This window comes from Artibeus jamaicensis, unplaced genomic scaffold (assembly GCF_021234435.1).
Source record: "Artibeus jamaicensis isolate MK-2021 breed Jamaican fruit bat unplaced genomic scaffold, CSHL_Jam_final contig_729, whole genome shotgun sequence".
Lineage (NCBI taxonomy): Eukaryota > Metazoa > Chordata > Mammalia > Chiroptera > Phyllostomidae > Artibeus > Artibeus jamaicensis.
This window is the reverse complement of record NW_026521939.1, coordinates 4,924,082-4,944,461: the sequence shown is the minus strand read 5'-3', so window position 1 is coordinate 4,944,461 and position 20,380 is coordinate 4,924,082. Positions and strand designations below refer to the sequence as shown.

General features: G+C 43.2%; 1 protein-coding gene across 1 annotated transcript in view; it reads left to right on the top strand.

Annotated features, from left to right (window-relative positions):
- Nucleotides 1–19,807, top strand: part of SHISA9 (shisa family member 9) — a 291,259-nt gene extending 271,452 nt beyond the window's left edge. Inside the window, exon 4 of the mRNA XM_037151237.2 lies at nucleotides 15,897–19,807. Within this exon, the coding sequence (XP_037007132.1) occupies nucleotides 15,897–16,276 (380 nt within the window). The 3' untranslated portion in view covers nucleotides 16,277–19,807. The remainder of the gene's footprint in view (nucleotides 1–15,896) is intronic.
- The last annotated feature ends 573 nt before the right edge of the window (nucleotides 19,808–20,380 follow it).

Genomic DNA, 20,380 nt, shown 5'->3' with positions numbered 1-20,380 from the left:
GGAAATGTTGCTTTTTCTCAGAAAGCTACTTAGGGAAAATGGCAAAACAAAAGTAAATTAATGCAGGGAAAAAACATAACTTCTAAGGGAGAGATAAACAGAGAGACAAACATTCCCAGGGTCTTGGGAATAATTAAGCTTTTAGGGAACAGAACGCTTCAGCTTTCCTGAGGTAGCATCAAACATTAAAGAGTCGGTTGACTTGAGCCTGTTAACTAGCTGGGCAAGCAGGAGGAGGTAGCTATAGCTTGTTACCTCCCTACTGTGCACCAGAGTGCTATATTATCATTTAATTCTCTGATGACCCAGTGGTATAAGGTTCATTCCCCTTTGGAGATAAGGACTTGGGTATCTGAACAAGAATGTCTCACTTGCCTAAAGTCACAGGGCTGCTAAGTGCTAGTGCTGTAATTTGAACCTGTGTCTGTCTGCCTGAGCGTAATACCTAAGTTTTTCCCCACTGGGGTGTGATGGAAGCAGCTCTTTTCAGAACAGACCTGAGACTTGTCTCTTCTTTTTCAGTCCTGGTGCTTTGTTGGATTGGTGGTGGGGAGGCTGTAGCTGACCGAAGGAGGTGGAGGCAGAACTTTTTAGTGACCTTGAACAGGGGGGAATTAGAAGACATGGCAGGGCCCTACATAGGACCCTGGCACAGCCCGTTTTGTATTCTCAAAAGATAGTTCTGGTTTCCAAGTGGAGATTGAATTAGGAAAGAGTGAACTGGCACTGCTGACACCCACTGGGAGGCCCTTGCACTTATCCAGGTGGACAGTAACCTGAACACGGGTGGGTAAAGGAAGGAGAGAAGAAAATAGAGTGGAGGGATAATTAAGAAATTGTGGAATATAGTGAATAACTGTGTGTGAGAGGGGAGGAGGGAGCAGTGGGCCCACCAGAGGGTCACTCATCCGAGCCCTTTGAGCACACCTCAGCATACCCTGGAGGTTTGTTAAAACCCAGATCCCTAAGCCCCACCAGAGGTGCTGATTCACCGGGTCTCGGACGGTACCCCAATGGGTTGAATTGCTAACCCATTCTGGGTTGATACTGAGGGTGATGCTGATGCTGCAGGTCTAGGGACCACACTTTGAAAATCACTGCAGTAGAGAAATTTTATTTAGAAACTAAAACCCTTTGATTAGGTCTCTAGGTATCTTACTGTGGGCTGAGGGTTGGTTCTGAAGAAAGAACTTTGACCATAGTCCCAGAGGCTCAGAAACAGCCTGAGCTCTGGGGGTGGGAGGGTGAGGGAGGAGGGAAAGGGGCTACGCTGTATTCCCGTGTCAGGAGACAGAGCTTTAGATCCAGGTGTCTAATGAGAACCCCTTGACTACTCAGTTGTTGCCTTGAGGAGGCAGATTTTTGGGTCTTGCATTAAATAATAACTGTTCACATGTCAATGTCCAATTTTAGAAATGCAAACAATTTGGAACATGACAGACCTACTAATTTGAGGCATAAACTTTTTTTCCCTCCCCTGTGAAAAACAAAGCCATTATCATTCCTGTGACAGCATTTGGAGGCAGTCATCATCCCTGTCCTTATATCAGCCTGTTGTTGTCTGATTCATTTAGAAAATAGTTCAAGGCAGGTCAAAAGCAAGGTGTTGGAAGCTGTTTTTCTACCCAAACTGGGCTAATTTCACCTGTACTGCTAAATGCACGTTTATTTATCCTGCCAGCTAGAGAAGAGGGAAGGGGGCCGGTAGCGGACCAGGCCAAGTTCCCCCAGAGTCACTGATCTCCTCTAGCCTGTAGACCCTGAGTCCTCAGTCTCCATGAGGCATGAAAACAAGGCTGGGGAGTTCGTACGGCTCCCACCTCCCACATTCTACCACCTTCTTGAATGAGAGACATAAGCAGGATGTGATGGGCTTAGCCTCATACACACCTGGGTTTTAACCCCATCATTTGGTATTCTTGTTACCTTCCACAAGTCACTCAACTGATCTAAGCCCCTGGTTTTTTGATATGTAAAATGGAGACAACACCATGTAAGAATGAGATGAGACACTGTGTATAACGCATGTCACAGTGCCTGGCATATGGAAAGTATATATGCATGAAAGCCATTTCTGATACTATTACTATCAGGAGAGCTAATGAAAGGCTCTGAAAAATCTCATGGTAACAAAAACTCAAACTCTTTATAAACCATCATTTTCCAAACACATTTGATGTCTGATTTCTTCAGGAAAACCAGTGAATATCTTAACATCCAGTGTCAGGAAATGTTGCTAGGAACCCACTTTGGAAACATGGGGAATGAGCAGAGAAATGGGCAGTGTTACCAGGGGAGGCTGGACAAGGAAGGGGTAGCTGTGAAGAAGAAAGGACAAAGTCCTCAAGATATAAGTTTTCTGCTTTTACCCACATTGACTGTAAGTCATTTTGGAAGTAACTCTATCAGCCAGGACAGGAAATGGCAAACCTTTCCAGAGTGATCATAGAATAGTACCAGTTTGCACTCTCCTATGATCACTCCTGAAGGTTTGCCATGCAGGTCGCCCCCTCGTGGTCAGTGCTGTTGCTCCACCGGTGCCCAACCTGGGGAACTCCTGCATATTTGTTTGAAACCCAGGACAGAAGACACCACTACCTCAAGCCCATTGGACTCTCTTAATCAATATGAAGGAATGGCTTTCAAAATCTGTTTATTTTGCAAAATGAATCTTTGAACCTGACCTGTCCCTTAGTCTAGCACTGCTGCATTGCAACACTGAACTTAGGGAAAACTGCCAGCACAGTACTGTGATTTAATCGCTCTGGCTCTGTTTGGAATCAGGCTGTATGCAAGCCACTCACATGCTCAGCACATCCATTTCTACCATTTCCAAAGCAGAAGCAATGATAATATCCATTCTCCATCGGGTTTGGGGGAGTAATTTTATGAAACAATGCAAGTATTGCATTTCAATGAAGACAATAAAGAAAATACACTTCATTCAGCTTTTCTGCTTTTGCAGATAAAGGAACTGAGCCCCCCCCCCCCCCCCGAGGTAAATGATGTTGCTCAAAGTCACACAGGAGAATTACATCACACCCAGGACCAGGACCCAGGCTTCAAAGAGTGACTTAAAGGCTTGACCCAAAATTACTGGAAATGCTTGCTAGAAGTGTAAATCTTAGGCCCACTCAATCCTAAGGAACTGGAACCATTGGGTAAAAGGTCTCCACAATTTTTTCATTCATTTTTAAAATGCAACTCTGGATAATTTTATGGACACTAAAATTAGAACCTACTTTTTTCTAAGACCCAATCTTAGACACAAACATAATTTGCCCTTGAACACAAATTTTTACATGCCAGCATTCTTCCAAACATGATTTTTTGTTGTTTGCTAAAATGAAACTCTTTTCTTAGTTGGAGTTTGAACTGGGGCTACAGCTGGAAGACCAGGCACTGGAGGTGGACAGTCTTTGGATTAGCTGTCTTACTCTACTACCTATTTTCTGTGGCAGCATAATGTAGCAGCCAAATCACTTCAAGGAAAAATGATATTGCCTTGTCACCTGTTTTAATTGGATTTAAATGAGATAAAGTTGGTAAAAGGGCTAAAACATTCTAGTACATAGTAGCTACTCAGTAAATCTTAGTTATTCCTTTTTTCTAAGAAAAGTGATATAGTTTAGTGATAAATGTTCATCCAAGAGATGCTACAGAAGACACAAGGTGAAGAAAATGTGTAAATTGGGTTACAGTTCTGTTGGAGTGCAGACCTCTTGGGGAAGAACTCATCTAAAAGCAGCCTTAAAACATTATTTCATGAAATTCAGTCTTTAGACATTTTCTAATTTGAGTTATTGGTTTGCTGGTGAGCCGGTACAGAGCAGGTGGAGGATAAGAAGGTGATTTTTTAAAACAAAAATAAAATCCCATCAGTTCCTGAGTTCAGCCTCTTTTGAAAACCACACAGCAAGCACTGAAATGTTGATGAACTTCCTTGGGAACCTATAGGGCATGAAGTCAGTCAGTAGAGGAGATTCTTTGCAGAAAATTCCATTACAGCAAGACTGACACAAGCATTTGAGACATTTGAAAGTATAACTTTATGAAGTTAAGCCAGCTAAATCTCATTCATTTCAAACTTCCTCACCACCTTGCATGGTGCCCACAGCACATTGTAGACGCCCAACATACACTCGATTAGTAAATTAGGAAGTGAAGTCGGGCATCCTGTTGTCTTTTCTGAAGAGGCACTGGGATATAGCAGCAAAATCAACCAGGTAGAAGTCAAGAGAACTGTATTCTAGACCCAATGCTGCTTTTACACTATTGGTGTCCTTGAACCAAAGCTTCAGTTGCCTCCACTATAAAATGGAAGATTTGGATCATTGATCTCAATAATCCTTTCTTTCTCTCCAAGTAAAAATCCCAAGCTTTGCTCTGATTGGCTTGCCTTGTCATGTGCCCACCTCTGAACAAATTGTTGTGTTAAGAGCAATGATACGGGTTTTTGTTTTTTTGTTTTTTTTTGTAGTCGCTGAGAAATAACTAGGAAACAGGGGAGTTGAGGGGCTCTTCATCCAGACCACATAGGCCAGGAATAGTGGAGAGGTGGATCCCTACCTTAAAAATCAGGGATCTTCCTGGAAATAGGGTGAGTAAATGACTGGTATTTGTATCAGTTATCTCTTGCTACAATAGTGCTATGTAACAAATGACCTCAAACCTCATGGCTTAAAATTCTTTTTAAGCTCAGCATTTATTGAGACCAGGCATCTTTGTGCCTGTGGTATATGCTGATGTGGGAGGTTCTTCTAGTCTCAGGTAAGTTTGCCCATGTATCTGGGAATGGTTGGATATTGACTGATCTAGACTGGTTTTAACTGGAATGACCAAGATGACTTGACTCTACTCTGGGTGTCTTTTCTTGTCAGAGGGTAGCCCAGACATGTTCTTATGACGTGGAAGAGAGCAACCCCAAACCAGTGAGCACTTTTTCAAACATCTGTTTCAGTCATGTCTGCTTACATTCATTAGTCACATGGATGAATTCAGAATCCAGTGGTGGGCAAACAAGATCCTCCTTTTGGCAGGGTAAGTTTCAAAGTTACTTGGATACAGGAAAGGGTTAAGAGTCGAGGTTGTTCATGCATTAATCTAACACAGGTCCCAAATATTAAAATTATCTGCTTAGAGATTGTCCTGTGCTACAGCAAACTGGAAGGAGGTACATAGGATTAAGGATAGTTAACCTTTTCTTTTCTTTTCTTTTTTTTAAAGGACTTTTAAAAAAGATTTTATTTATTTATTTTTAGAGAGAGGAGAAGGGAAGGAGAAAGAGGGAGAGAAACATCAATGTGTGGTTGCCTCTCACATGCCTCCTACTGAGGACCTGGCCTGCAATGCAGGCATGCGCCCTGACTGGGATTCAAAGCAGCAACTCTTTAGTTCTCAGGCCTGCGCTCAATCCACTGAGCTACACCAGCCAGGGCTTAACCTTTTCTGCTTCATTAAAAAACTACCAGTTGGATAAAATTTCATCAGCTGGGAAAATGATCAGAAGACAAACCACACACTGAGTTTCTGAAAAGGAATATCTCTATGGAACAACAGTGCAGGATGCATGCAAAGGCAATGGATGAGTGCATGGTTTCCACCCAAGCCCTTCTGTACAGAGGGCACTGTGGTCAGCCATAGCTGGAGCATGAGCTCATCCACCTTTGTCCAACAGTATCTCCAAAAGTGGTGACTGCATAGCAGGACTGCCTAAGGGGACAGACAAAGGGCTTAAAAGTTTCAGAGGCCTGTCAGCAGCAAGACACTGAGAGAGGGCTCCCTGCAGCCACAACAGAAGGGCTCATGGTACAGCTTGGACAACTTCAGTACAAAGCTCCAGCCAGGCACTGTTTCAAAATCCTCTCCAACAAAGGCAGCAATACCTGCTGTTGGGAGACCTCAGGGTTAAGATGAAAAAGGGCCAGGCTTCCGGACTCTGATTATCAGTTTTCTCTCTTAGAGAGATATGACTTCAGGAAAGGTATGGGGCCCTGTGGGAAGAGCTCAGAGCCCTGAGCTTCATTAGGACCTGGTTCAAGTGTGATATTTTTCCTACTTGTCTCTCTTCAGCAAGGCCCAGGACCAAGTAAAACAGAGCTTATTTCCCACAAATATGAACCTTCTTGTCTCCTCCCCAGCCCTCTTCTTCCTGGGAAACTAGGCTTTCTTCCTGCCTTTCTTGTTTCTGCCTGCTGAGACAGCCTCAGGAACCAGCACAGCTTTACAGAATATACTTCAAAAGAAGAGAAATACCTGGGTATTTTTTAACAACATGAACTGTTCCAATTTTCACTTTTTAATTCAGCTTGTGAAAAAGCAAAAAAAATGAGACCCAGAAAGTATTCCTATGTAAGTAAAAAGTAAATACTGCCCTACTACACCAAAAGGCACCCAAATACAGTAGCCTAAAAGAAAGAATTCTATTTTTTTCATGTTGTAGCCTCAAGGGTCCAGGTTGGTGGAGAAGCTCTGTTCCAGGTCATCACTCAGGGACCCAGGTTCCTTCAACATTGTTGCTCTACTTCCCTCTACCATGTTATCCTTTTCTGCATTGTTAGAGCTGGTTGTTGGTGTAGCCTGTGAAAACAGGGAAGAGAGAACACCCAAGGCAAGCAGTTTTAAACAAGGAAAGTGAAGTAAAAATTGGATGCATCACTTTCACTAACATTTCATTGGTGAGGGGTTAGCCACCTGGCCAAATTTAGCTTCTGAAAAGGCTGGGGGAAATTTCTTTTGTAGCTAAGTGGCCACAGATCCAAGAAAAAAGGTAAATTATATATACATATGTTGGGACTGCCCTGCCTGATTTCAGGAATTGTAAACTGTCTCTCGTGTCTAAGGCTGTGAGCAACCTCCAGGATGAAAGCCACTGAGGAGACAAGGCTTGTCTCTGGCAGCAGATGCTGCCCCTGCTTCATCTCTCTGCCCCCAAAGTATGGTTGGATTGTCAGAGACAGGTGAGACCCTCAAAGAAGGAGCAACTTAGGCCAGACACGATCACTTGGGAGGCCATCATGGAAGGATTCGGGGGGTTGCGACAAAGAGGGAGTGATGGACCCTCGCCCCTCGGCTGTGATGAAGCCCGAGTCCCCATGTCCTCTGGGAGAAGTGTTTCCTGGCTCTAATCCACTTAAGCCTAAAAACCTATGATGGGGAAGGTGGTGCAAGCCTTGTGCTGGGAATGTCAGGTTCCCTGGGTAATTAGGCCTGAGAAGGAATATGTGAAACCCTGTGAGACCTACTTTGTTTAAGAATGCTTTTAGTTAGATGATAAGGGCCCGAGCAGAAGAAGAGTTTATGTTCCCAAAGTTCTATAGCCTTTTAGCTGACGGGCCCTGATTTAGAAGAAGCCCTAATGGTTCTTTGTATACTATCTACTGTTTACTGCTTCACAATGATTAATAAGCTGTACCTGAACTCCTGTGCAAAAAATCCCAATAAAATCCTGACTAGGCAAGGGTTAGAGTGCTCTCTCTCCCCTTGAGAGAGTTGCCCCACCTGTCCAAGCCACTCTTCCCTTCAGAGGGTGGCCAGGCCATTCTGAGGCTCTCCCCCCTTGAGGGAGTAGCTTTGCTGGCCCTTTTCCTCCACAGGACTCGGTAGTTCATGTGAATTTGTCTCATGTCTCATCCATGACACTGTGGGCACTGCTTGTCAGTGCATGTGTCATATATACACATACATATATATACGCACACAGTTGATATGTATTATATTCATATATATTATGTATGAATAATAGGAGATGGATACTATTGTTTTGATTGAATCAATTTTCCATAATGAATCTCCTACTGTATATTTATGTTAAATGTAAATGCATATATATTCTATATGAATATCCATATGTATATATGAGTCATATATATATTCATATGCATATGCAAAAGGAGACTCATTATGGGGAATTGGTTCATGCAGTTATAGAGGTGGAGAAAGTCCCATGATCTATTGTCTGTAAGTTAGAAACCCAGGAAAACTGGTGGTACAATTCTAATCTGAATCTGAAGACCTGAGGACAAGGGGAGCTGACGCTATAAATCCTATTCCAGAGGGCAGGACAAAACCAATGTCCCAGCTCAAACAGGTGGACAGGAAGGATGTGCATCCTCCTTCCTCTGCTTTTTGTTCTATTCAGTCCCTCAAAAGAGTAGATGATGCCCACCTACATTGAAGAGGGCAGTCTCCTGAGTCCTCCATTCAAATGCTAACCTCACCTAGAAAAACCTTCACAGACACACTGAGAAATAATGTTTAATCTGGACAACCCATAGACCAGCCAAGTTAACATATAAAACTAGATAGCACAGACCAAATGATCAGAAGATGAAGCACCCTACCCATTTATAATATTTAGACAATGTCATTGGAATTGAAATATATCCAGTGCTTTTCTCTCTTCACCAAATGCATATTATGGTACCCCTACTCTGTGCCAAGTACTAGGTTTGGTGTTGGGGATACAAGAGTGAGCAGAGCGGATATGATCTCTTCCTTGATTGGAGTTTATATTCTAGTCAAGGAGGCCAGATAATGCATAAGTAATTAAGAAATATAATTTTACATAATGATACAAGTTAAGAACATATTAAAGTAGGGAGAAGTGATAAGAGCAACTGGGGATGAGGGGCTCTGTTTTGATTGGGTTATCAGGAGGAATTTTCTGAGGATGTGACTTTTGATCTGAGAAACAAATGACAGGAGGACCCAGATATACAAGCAAAAAGAAGAGCATTGGGCAGAGAGAACAGCAGAGACAGGGTCCAATAGCAATGAGATGAAAAGCTAGCTTGGCGTGTTCAGGAGCAGACAGAAATCTTGTATGAACTGTGTTGAATAGTGTCCCCTCCAATCTTTCTCCTTGGAACCTCAAAATGTTGACTACATATAGAAATAAGGTCTTTGCAGATGTAATCAAGTTAAAATTAGGTCACACTGGGTAAATGTGGGTCCTAATCCAATGTCCAGTGTCCTAATAAGAAGAGGGAAATTTGGACACAGGTACACACACACAGAGGACCGCTATGTGAAGTCAGAGACAGACTGGAGTGATGCAGCTACAAGGTGCAGAATGCCAAGGATGGCCGCATCCACCAGAAGCTGGGAGAAACAAGGAAAGACCCTTCCACAGAGCCTATAGAGGGAGCTTGGCCCTGCTGACACCTTGATTTCAGACTTCTGTGCTCAAAAACTGTGAAAGAATAAATTTCTGCTGTTTAAAGCCACCTTGTTTGTGGTGATTTGTTATGCCAGCCCTATGAAACTAATCCACTCTGTGGTGGGTTCATAATAAGTGTGGAAGAGATAAAAGTGGACAAGTAGCCAGAAGCAAAGGTCATGTAGACTTTAGGGGCCACTGCAGATAACTTGGGTTTTATTCATAGGTGTGATGGAAGATTAATTACTTAATTTCCACGTATTCGTGGACCAAAGACAGGGACAAATGAGGAATGGCAAAAACTTTGGTTTGCTTACCAGATGAAATCCATCAACTGAGACCCAAGAATATCACCATGTGAGAATGAGCTGTAGGAACCCCTCCTTAAGATATCTTTGGCCCAAGGAAAGAATGTAGGTGGGAGGCCACCTGCCAAGACCCTCAGATGTGCAGCTTGTCTTGAAAACTGGTTATTACCTTGACTTTTTCATTTCCACAGAAGCAAGGCCCCATCCCACCTCACACCTGTACAAGTGTCTGCTGCTAATTAAGAGAAAGACAGATGGAGGAAGGTACAGTTTAATTTTACACCCTCGATTCCTTCAAGGCAATTAGGTTCATTGGAAGGAAAGCACCTTTTTCATTCTTTCTTCCTCTTTTTAAATGAAGAAAAATCAAACTGGAGAGAACCTGTGCTGTTGAAAGGCTCACGCATCTGTTTCCTGGTCAGCTTGTCAGCCACCTGCCCACGAGGTACCAGAGCTGATTAGGTTAATGCATTTATTAATGGGGCTTACAAGGCTGTTCAATGAATCTGTTATTTTCTTACACAATGAGCTTTTTTAATATACTAAGACAGGGACCACACTGCACAGAGCCAAGAGTGTTCACATCAGCATTTCTTCCCACTCCCCTGGGGCTAAAGCAGAGATGACCAGAAACACTGGAGAGAAGATTTCAGGAAAATTGCATTTCCTAGTTATGGGAACAGCTCACCCATAATCAACAACAGTCTTGCTAAAATATTTTTAAAAATAACTCTTTGAAGGACAGTTTTGTGCCCCAAACAACACATCTATGTCTGCTCCTCATTTCTCTAAAACATCTCAGAGTCTAGTGGACAGAGGATGGTCAGAAAAAACAGATGTGAATGATATAGTCTTGCCTACAGGATGTTAGATGGGCTGGTGACCCTTGATTTCTTTACCACATGGATATCCTTTCAGTTTCTTGAAGACACCATGTTCCTTCCCACTTGAGGGCTTTTAAAAATGCTGTTCTGTATCAGTTATTTACTTCTGCATTACCAACTACCCAAAGGTTAGTGGCTTAACATAGCAACTAGCTATTGAGCTTCTGCTTCTGGGTCAGGTTTTCTGCTTTGGGCTGGATTGGTTGGTCTTTGCCAGGCTTACTTAGGATCTGGAGTCAGCTGGCAGGTCAGCTGATAGCTGTATGGTTTTGGATGGCCTTGCTAAGTATCAGGCAATGAGCAGGCTGTTGGTTGTGGTGAACATGGGCAACTGGCATGCAGGTGTCTCATCTTGCAGGAGGCTAACCTGGGCTTCCTTCTTCATGTGGAGGCAGAATTCCAAGACCCTGAGAGCAGAAGCTGTAGAACTTCTAAAAGGCCAGATTCAGGGCATGACTGACATCAAAGTGAGCAACAAGGCCAGGCCAGGTTCAAAACAGAGAAATAGATTCTACCTCTTTACTGAAGAAATTGAAAAAATGTATGGCCATATTTGCTGTATATCATGTTCCTTCACCTGCAGTGCTGCTTCTGTGACTCTTTACCTCCAGATTGCAGCTACAGAGCACATTTTCATCCCTAATCAGCTCTTCAGCCCAGGCAGGTCGATGCCCCTCCTTATGCCATTTCATAGGGCAAAGTAGGTCCTCAACACACATGGTGGGAGGTGGGAAGCAAAGAGGAAAGGAAGAAATGAGAGAAGAATGATTGGTTTGGATATGTGCCTTCTTTGTGTTGAGCAGGTTGCCTGGCACAGAGTGATTGCTCAACAAATGTCTGTTGGATTTAACCCAATTCTTCCAGAGGCCAGGAAACAAAATGTATGTACTAAATAGTTACTATATTTCAGAACTGTGCCATGCAGCTTATATATCTCCAAATTTATTCCTCACTATAAACCTGAGAATAGTTTATATTACTCCCATATCACACCTAATAAAATAGAGTTTTAAGAAGTTAAATGACATTCCTAAGGTCTCATAAATTCACATGTGTCTGATCGCAGAGCCCACAGACTTTCCCGACCATTCCACTCTCATATCATAGACTAAACACTTTGTGTTCAAGGAGTACCCAATGCCACGTTCACCAAGAGACAAATTCAGGGGTGGGTATCAAGAAGGATGTATAGTTTTTATTTTGGTACTCCATGAGTTCTCTTAGTGGTGTTAAGCCTCCCCATACCTGCATTGATGTGGCAAGAGTGGAATGCCTTTCTGACTATTTTTCTTTAGAACTTTTTGAGAAGACATTACATATCTTATCTGTTGGAACATCTACTTCATAATCAATGTTCTCAGCTTGTCAGAAACAAGAATGCTTGAGGGCATCCCTCGCTCTGAGCAGACCTTAGACTAGTCCATTGTCTGGAAACAGAAACATGGGGGTGAATGATTCTGGATCATACCTGAGGACATAGTGACACTGAGTGAGACTTTTAATAAGAGATCACTAAGAGGAAAGGAGTATCCACTCCAACTATCACCCTGATATTCTCTACTCTATGATGGTATTTTGCTCACACATTCACTCACTGAATGTGTATTTATTGAGTATCTAATATCTTCCAGAAAGTAGTCTAGACATTACTTAGGCAATGGTGAGCAAAAATCAGACTTGGCCTTGTCCTCTTGAAACTCTACTGGGAGAGATAAACAGTAATGAACGAACTGCAATGGGCAGGCATGATACATGCCATGGACAAGAGTTTACTGTGGTGGGATCTGACCTTGTCAGACTTCCTACAAGGAAAGGGTATCTGACATGAGAGCCACCTGGGAATACCAGGAGTGAGATGGGAAGCTCACTGCCGTTTGGTTCTTTACAGAAATCTGTATTAGATGCTGGAGATCAGACTGCAGTTCTCATTGCTGTCTGCACATCAGAATCACCTGGGGGTGGGGCTTTACAAAAATCAGTTTCTGAGCCAGACCTTCAGAGATTCTGATTAAATTGGAGAAGGGGCCCAGGAATCTGAAATCTTTAAAAGCTCCCCTACGTGATTCCTGTACACTGCCCAGGTGAGAGTCACTAAGTTGTACAGATGGAAAGATAGAGTCCCCTGCTCTTGAAGCACTGGTGGTCCAGTAGGAGGACATAGATGTGAAAATGGAACATTATAAAACAACATGGTCAATACTAGGATAGAGAGAGAGGGGTACCTGAGGGAGCCTCAGGGAATCAGGAGGCAACACCTTAGCTAAGTCTTGAAAGATGAATAACAGAGTCTCACACAAGTAAAGAGGTGGAGCAGCTCATCTCCAACATCAGGTTCTCATACAAACTCAGAGACCTCATTGTACCCATAAGACCAGATATTCTTCACAGCACTTATCACATTTATCCTTTCATGTAATTTGGGAGACTATTTAGTCACTATATGTTCTTCCCTAGTAGAATGTGCATACCATGAGGGCAGGAGCAAAGTCTGTTTCTGAGTCTGCCTTGTATTTTTAGTGTCTAGCATTGCCCCACGCCTGCTTGATGAATGACCAAATAACTGAACAAATTGCATGAAGAGGTTTGGGTAGATGAGTGACATGATCAGTTTCGCATTTTAGAAATATGCCTTTTAGTGCAGTGTGGAGACTGGAAGGGGGGAGGTGAAACTTGAGGCAGGGATTGGAGCAATGTGCAAAGTGGGGTGGGGGAATGGAATAGGTGAGAGAAGTATTTGTTAGGCAAGGCTTAAAGAATTGGTGGTTTAGCAGCTGGGGGAGAAGAAGAGGATGAAGCCATCAACTGCTCCCATGCTTGTGCCTGGAGTTGCTAGGGAGTTGGTGTTCCCATGCCAGGGAGAAGGACAAGCCTGAAAAGTGCATCTGAGTGATGTTGAAGGGTGCAGGTGAATCTGTCCTGTGTGTAACTGGATACAGGAACTTTGAAATTCAAGGGGGATATCAGAACATCATTTTACAGAAACTTCATGGCATTAGAAACTTGGAACTTCCTCTGGAAGGCAGAAAGATGGGGATGTAATCTCACTCACGCCAGTTTAAGCAGCACACGGTATTTCAAGGACATGTGCTCTTAGTATCTTCAGTGGCAGACTCTCAGGTTCCTGTCGGCTTTGACATTCTGTATCTTCAGACAGCTCTAGAATTTATAAGGAGGACTTTCTCTTGAAAGACTGTATCTCTCAGGGTGATTTACATTAACAGGAACAGAAACCCAACTTAAACTGCCTGTGACCCAAATTAAGCCAGGAAAGTAAGCATGTGACTGCCTGGGGTCTTGTATGAGAACAAGCCTGAACGGAGGCCACACTTGCCAGGAGAGAGCCCCGTGATGAATGAATGATGTCTGCTGTGGACCTAGAGGGATGCCGTATATTTTTGCCCACTCAGTTCTGAAACCAAAGTTTTCCCTCCATGGCCTTTCAAAAGCATCAAATTAATGTCTGTTGGACGTAGGTTCTACCCAGGCTCAGCCACTAGTAGTGGTTAACCTTCATTAAATCATTTCGCATGCCTGAGTTTGACAGTTTTGTATCCTATCAAGGAGGGGTTAAAATCACGGTAGTTGAAAGGATCAAATGAGAAAAGAAACATGGAACTGTGATAATCTCCATGAAGTTACATAAATGCACATGTGTAGTGAAACAGGATGTTGTAAGTGTGGATGACAGAGCAGCAAATATTTCTGGTCTTCCTAGAGATGTAAATTCAGAGATGTATTGGTAAGGAATTGATTTAAAGAAGTATAGATGATCTTTTAAGGAAATAATTGTAAGACAAAAGCAATAAAAGGAGGTCTCATAAATTTATCAAATAAGTAAGGAAAGGGAGGAAAGGAGGGAGGGAAGAAAGAAGGAAAGAAGTAAGGAAGAGGAGAGAAAGAAAGAGAGAAAGAGGGAGGAAGGAAGGAAGGAAGGAAGGAAGGAAGGAAGGAAGGAAGGAAGGAAGGAAGGAAAGAAGGTAGGAAGGAAGGAAGGAAGGAAGGAAAGAAATCAGTGCTGGAGCGTGTGATGAAATGGAGTGGAAATTGGTATAACTTTTGTAGCACACTTGGCAATATATATCAAGGGCCTTAATAATATTCACACCCTTTAAAAGTAATTTCACTTCATATAATTCATTTCAGGGCTGGATAGTAAATATTTCAGGCTTGTGGGCCAGACAGACTACGTGGACTCAAATCAACCACTGCAAAGCAAAAGCTGCCACAGGCAATAGGAAAATGAATAGGTGTGGCTGTGTTCCAGAAAAACTTTACTTTTAAAAATAGGTGGTGACTGGATTTGGGCCATGGGCTATAGTTTGCCATCCTCAGGTGCAGATTAAGAAAATATTTTAATACTATTCTAAACCCAAAATTCTAAATACAAAGAGAGCTTTAGTCTAGAAGATTCTCATCTCAGCTTTATTTATATTAGCAAAATATTGGCACAACTTGAATGCTCATCAATAGGGAGATTGATTAATTTTAATAGTTTAATTTATTCTATAAGCATTAAAATGTGTTTATTAATAATTTATAACAGGGGGAATGCTTGATAGAATATCACATGAGAAATCAGCTACTTATAATGATAATTATGATAATGTGGTAGCTCATATCTAAGTTCTTGACACACATCATGTCATTTAACACTCTGAACAGCTCTAAGAGATATATGCTTTATTGTGAGTATTTGCCTTGTGCAGAAGCCTACGTAATTTAGCCAGAGTTACATTGCTAGTAGTTGGAGGAGTTAGGGTTTGAATACAGGTCTGCTTAGCTGCTAAAAGCAAGCAAAAACACTAATAAAAAAATCCCTAATTCATTCTGTGTATTGAGAAGACCAGAAAAAAGACACACTCAAGTGTTTTTTTTTATCAGCTCTTTTAAGTGGTGAGGCTAGCAATTTCTCCGCAAGCTCAATATTTTCTCTAACAAGAAGTTGTCATTTTTATTTACTTGTTAAATTTCAAATTATTTTATTGTTTTTCAATTATAGTTGTCTGTATTTTCTCCCCACCCTTCCCCGCCACCCCCTCCAAACCCACCTCCTCCCCTGCTTCCACCCTCCCCCTTGGTTTTGTCCATGTGTCCTTCCTGAAAACCCTTCCTCCTGCTGTCCCCTCCCCCCTCCCCTCTGGCTATTGTTAGATTGTTCTTAATTTCAATGACTCCGGTTATATTTTGTTTGCTTTTTTCTTTTTCTTTTTAATAACACAGAAACAACTCTTGCATTTGATAAGAAAGCCAAGGAGGGCAGAGTGTTAGGTGTGACTGGTGGGAGAAGCGTTTATTTGAGAGGGTCTGGAGATGCTGTTGGGGATGCCCTCACCCCAGGGCCCTGCTCTTGTTTGTGAGAAGGACATGCCCCCGTCCTTCCTTCTGTCTGTTCCAGGTGGAGTTTCTGGTGTGTGTCTCGTTTGAACTTTTGGCCCACTTGGATGAGGTTTTCAGGTTGACTTGCCAGTTTCTAACCCTCTCTCTCTCTCCCCCCCTCTCTCTGCTCTCTCCTCCTCTTCTCCATTCACCTGTCCCACTGTCCAGCGGACAAGGTAAATGACGACTTCTACACGAAGCGCCGGCACCTGGCCGAGCTGGCCGCCAAGGGGAACCTACCTCTGCACCCTGTGAGAGTGGAGGATGAACCGCGGGCCTTCAGCCCCGAGCACGGCCCCACCAAACAGAACGGACAAAAGTCTCGCACCAACAAGACCCCCCCACATCCCCTGGCCTACAATTCCACCACCAACTTCAAGGGCTGGGACCCCAACGAGCAGTCTCTCCGGCGGCAGGCTTATGGCAACAAGGGCAAGCTTGGCACGGCTGAGTCAGGCTCCAGCGACCCCCTGGGAACTCGCCCCCAGCACTACCCGCCCCCACAGCCATACTTCATCACCAACAGCAAAACAGAAGTGACTGTGTGAGCTTTCGCTACACGGTGCATCCTGGAGGGCGCAGTCCACCAAGAGGCAGAAAGTAGTCCGGCCCACACCCTCCCTGGTCTCCCCCCACACAGCCACCTACACACTCTCCACACCAAATGACCAGAAACCTACTGATGACAACGGAGTCCCGTTTTTCTTAGGTCATACCTAACACCGGTTGGCGGGCAGCTGAGCAGGAATGAAGCGTGGACATCCAGCAATACAGCAAGGGGGGAACTGAAGCACCTTCTTTCGACTTCAGGCCTAAGTTTGCCAACTCACATGCCCAAAGCTGTGGGGCTAATTTTTTCTTTTCCTCTTAACTTGAAACTGAAATCCATGATGAAACATAACAGTAGCACAATTTAGAGAAATTGTCCATTTGAGCACATACACCATTTGCCAGGAGCTGTCTGTTTCTGGGGGAATGAACCAGGGTGCAGTGGTGGGGTAGAAAATGAGGGTGGACACTCGAGATGGGTGTGCTTGGAAAGAGGAGTCATTTGGGAGGAACCTGTGCACATTATAAGCATTTTCTAATCCCAAAAAGTGGTGACGTGGACACATAATTTTGATGGGTGTGAGACAGTAACTGGACCCTAACCATTTATAGTCCTTTTCATATCATTAATGTTGGAAGCAAAAAACAACACATACTCAGACTCACAAAGTGTAAATGACCCTGAACCCACCGACAGCGATGGGAAAGAAGGATGACTTTAGGACTCCCATTAAGACCATGACCATGGAAATGGGAGGGATGGGCTTTTATGGCAGGCATGGGGTCCAGAGAGTATTAAATAACATTTTTTAGAAAAAAAGAAAAAGAAAAATGAAATATAAGCCTACTATAAAACAGACAAGAACAACAAATTCAGTTTTTGTTCCAAATCTTCAAGACTTAGGAAATCAACAATGACATCAAGAACAATGAAAAGAAATATCACAGCTGAAAAGTCGACAAGAGGCGAGAAGGGGACCCAGAGTGTCCGATTTCTGGCGCATCCCCCTTGCCTCTGAGACGAGACACAGACACTAACCAGTCCTCCACTGTCAATCTCCGACTCCCTTCCCTTCAGCCCGTTGCCGCCGCCGCTGCCGAATTTCAACTGCTTTGGACTGAAAATGTCATAAGCGTGGGTGGTGCCTTCAATGTGTTACTGTTTAATGACAGTCTTATTTCCCAAGTGCAACCTGTGTTCTTTTAGCCTCCCTCCCTCCTGTTTTTCTGCAGTGATAGATGTTTTCATCTTCCCGTTTTTGGTGAGCCCACCCCATCACACCCTCTGAGAGGCTGCTGCAGTGTCAGGGGCACCTAAACACCGAGATCTCCCTGCCTCCCATGCTGTCAAAACTCCATGAGTTCTACCATTTTACACCTCCCCAAAACCGTCCAGCTTTTCTGCATCCCGTTATTCCCAGGGACCCTCTGGACCACCTCTCCAGATACTCAAGTGCATTCATCTCCCATCCAGAATTCCCTCAGGTTGTTTTCAGGTTGGTTCTCATGGCCAATAGCCCTTGGGTGTCCCAACAAAGGCAATTTTCATGCTAGTTCGATTTCTTTTGTGAAAGACCAAAGGGCGTTGTTGACAGATAACAGATTTGCATTTAAGGTGAGAAATTTTCAACTAGTCCGTAAAGGTCTTAGCTAGTTGGCAGGAATGTTTGGAGAGCCCCCTAGCTGTTCTGGTGTCAGAGGCTGGGTGTGGTCCCCAAAAGACTCCGAGCATCTCCTGGGATGCTGAACTCCAGGTTGTGCCTCACTGAGCTCTCCCTCTGACATCATGGAAACAGGGAAACTGGATGGGTCTTCTCCTATCCACTCCTAGCTGATCTGGGGATGTGGACAATTCTTTTATTTCTCTGGGCTTTAGTCTCCTACCTAAAACATGAGAAATGGAGGCCTGGTCAAGGTTTTAAGCTTTTTGAAATAGCAAAACTTCAGCCCACTTTAAAAACGAAATTGCACACAGAAGCCACTATATAGGAACTCCTTTCATAATGGACAAGGCTCTGTGCTGGACAAAACGGGTGGGAGACTTAGTGGCCACTTTCTCAGCCCCTTTGCAGGACCCCAGGGCTTCCCAGAGTGGAGTAAACACCACTGGGCTTGGTTTCCTTGACTCAGTTATCTGTGTACCTGCAACACACTTTTGGCATCTCTGTATCACCGGCCCAGTATTTGTAACTAACTCGATTCACTTTTAATACATCTGACTTTTAAAAGAAAAACTTCCTGCAATCATCACAAATAGAAAACCAGTATCAGTCACTCTAAATAGAAAGTAAGCATAAAAATAAGTACAAAGGCAACAAAGCAGCAGTTGTCAAGTTCTAGCCAGATGCTATTGTCTGTGGAAGGGTCTGAACCTAGAGTCTGGTTTGCTCTCATTCTCTCTCCCCCCCACCCTCCTTTTCTCCCCTCCTCCATTTTCCTCATCTCTCTTTTTCTTTATTAAAACAAGATTAGCAGATATTAAAGAACTGTTGAAGATATGCCAGCATCTAATGACAATTTTTCTCCTTGAAGTAACCAGATGGACTGACAAAATTGCAAAGGAAATCGTTTCCTATGTGACTTAATGTTAATTAGTGCTATGTCCATATACTACTGAAAACCATTTTGCATATGCTAATGGTATACAGCCCATGCTTTGGGAAACACTGGGCTGGCTTATCTGGGAGGTCCCCTCCAGCTCAAATGTTCTGTGGTTCTTGGCTCCCTCTTAGCTCAATTTTGCTCCTTTCCCTCAGCTCACTTCATCTCACTGATATCCCAACCCTGATTAAGGTTTGGTGTCTAAATCTACAGGATTTTCTTTATTCTCCATGTTCCTTCTCTTCTGAGTCAACATCATGCAGTGACTTTGTTAGCTGGGGGTCTGCAGCCACAATCTGGGCAGCAAAGTTGTGGCATGGTCAAAAGGATGTAGCAGTAATGACAGTCTCATGACCTTCCAATTGGATTTGGGAACCAAACCTAGGTGGGGGAGTGTAGCCAGGGACGTATACTCTTTGGCCTCCTTGGGGAAGGGTGAACAGACCACATGATGCTGAAAGAGGATCACAAAAGATGACCTAGGGAACTGTGACTGCCATGGATCCACAAGGACCCAACAGCTAGAGAAGGGAGACAGAAGAGAAAGCAGAATGAAGCAGAGAGACTGTTCCTTCTCCACCCCATGCCCTGACACTAGCCTCTACTTGCCTTTACCTGTCCCAACTTCCAACCCCATGGGACCAGTCTGACTTCCCTTGGCCCTCCCAGAGCATCTCAGCCTCCATCCGCCTTGGGCTCTGCCTGGCCTCCCCATCTAACTCTCCCCAGTTTTTTGTGCAAATGGAGCATATTTTATGTGCGAATATTTTAGTAACCGTATGTTCTGCAAGTAAACCTGTGTTAATACTTGTCAACAACTGCAGAGTTTATGATACCAATAACACTTCCTACAATGAAGAAAAAACATTTGTTTGTTTTCTAAGAATGTTTATTTGTAAACATATGTATTCACTATATTAATATGAATTTCTTACCTGGCAATAAAACTGACTATATGTGATGCTGTTGGGGTTGCCATGGATCTTTCTAAGGTTCCATATTCTAACCTGAGTTTTCATCAGAGCACACCAATATTAGCATAGAGAGCTACATTTTTAATACCTGAAATGTGTGGGAAATCTTTACCAGTAAAAGAAAATTTTAGTTAATAGCAACTTACACAAATTTTCCAGGACCCTTTTTTGCTTGAAGCTTTTCTGATAACTTTGTGTTATGTCTATTAGGTCACTCCCTGTCTTTAAAAAATGTCACATTGCTAGGTCTCCATAACATAATTAAGTTCACTCTTAGTAAATCTTGCTAAGATTTGCACTTTAGTTTTGTGTTTTGTTTTGTTTTTGTTACCAGTGACCAGGGTTGTAAAACATATAAATATTAAAAAGATGGGATTTTGGATTCTTTCCCTACTTATTAAAATTTATTCTTTCCTGGCTTCTGTTAGCATTAAGTTTGAAATTTTCAGATAGAAATCTGCCTTAGTACAATTCCCTCAAAATGGGCTCAAGACACAGATTTGACTACAAGTAGTTTGAGAAGTGAAG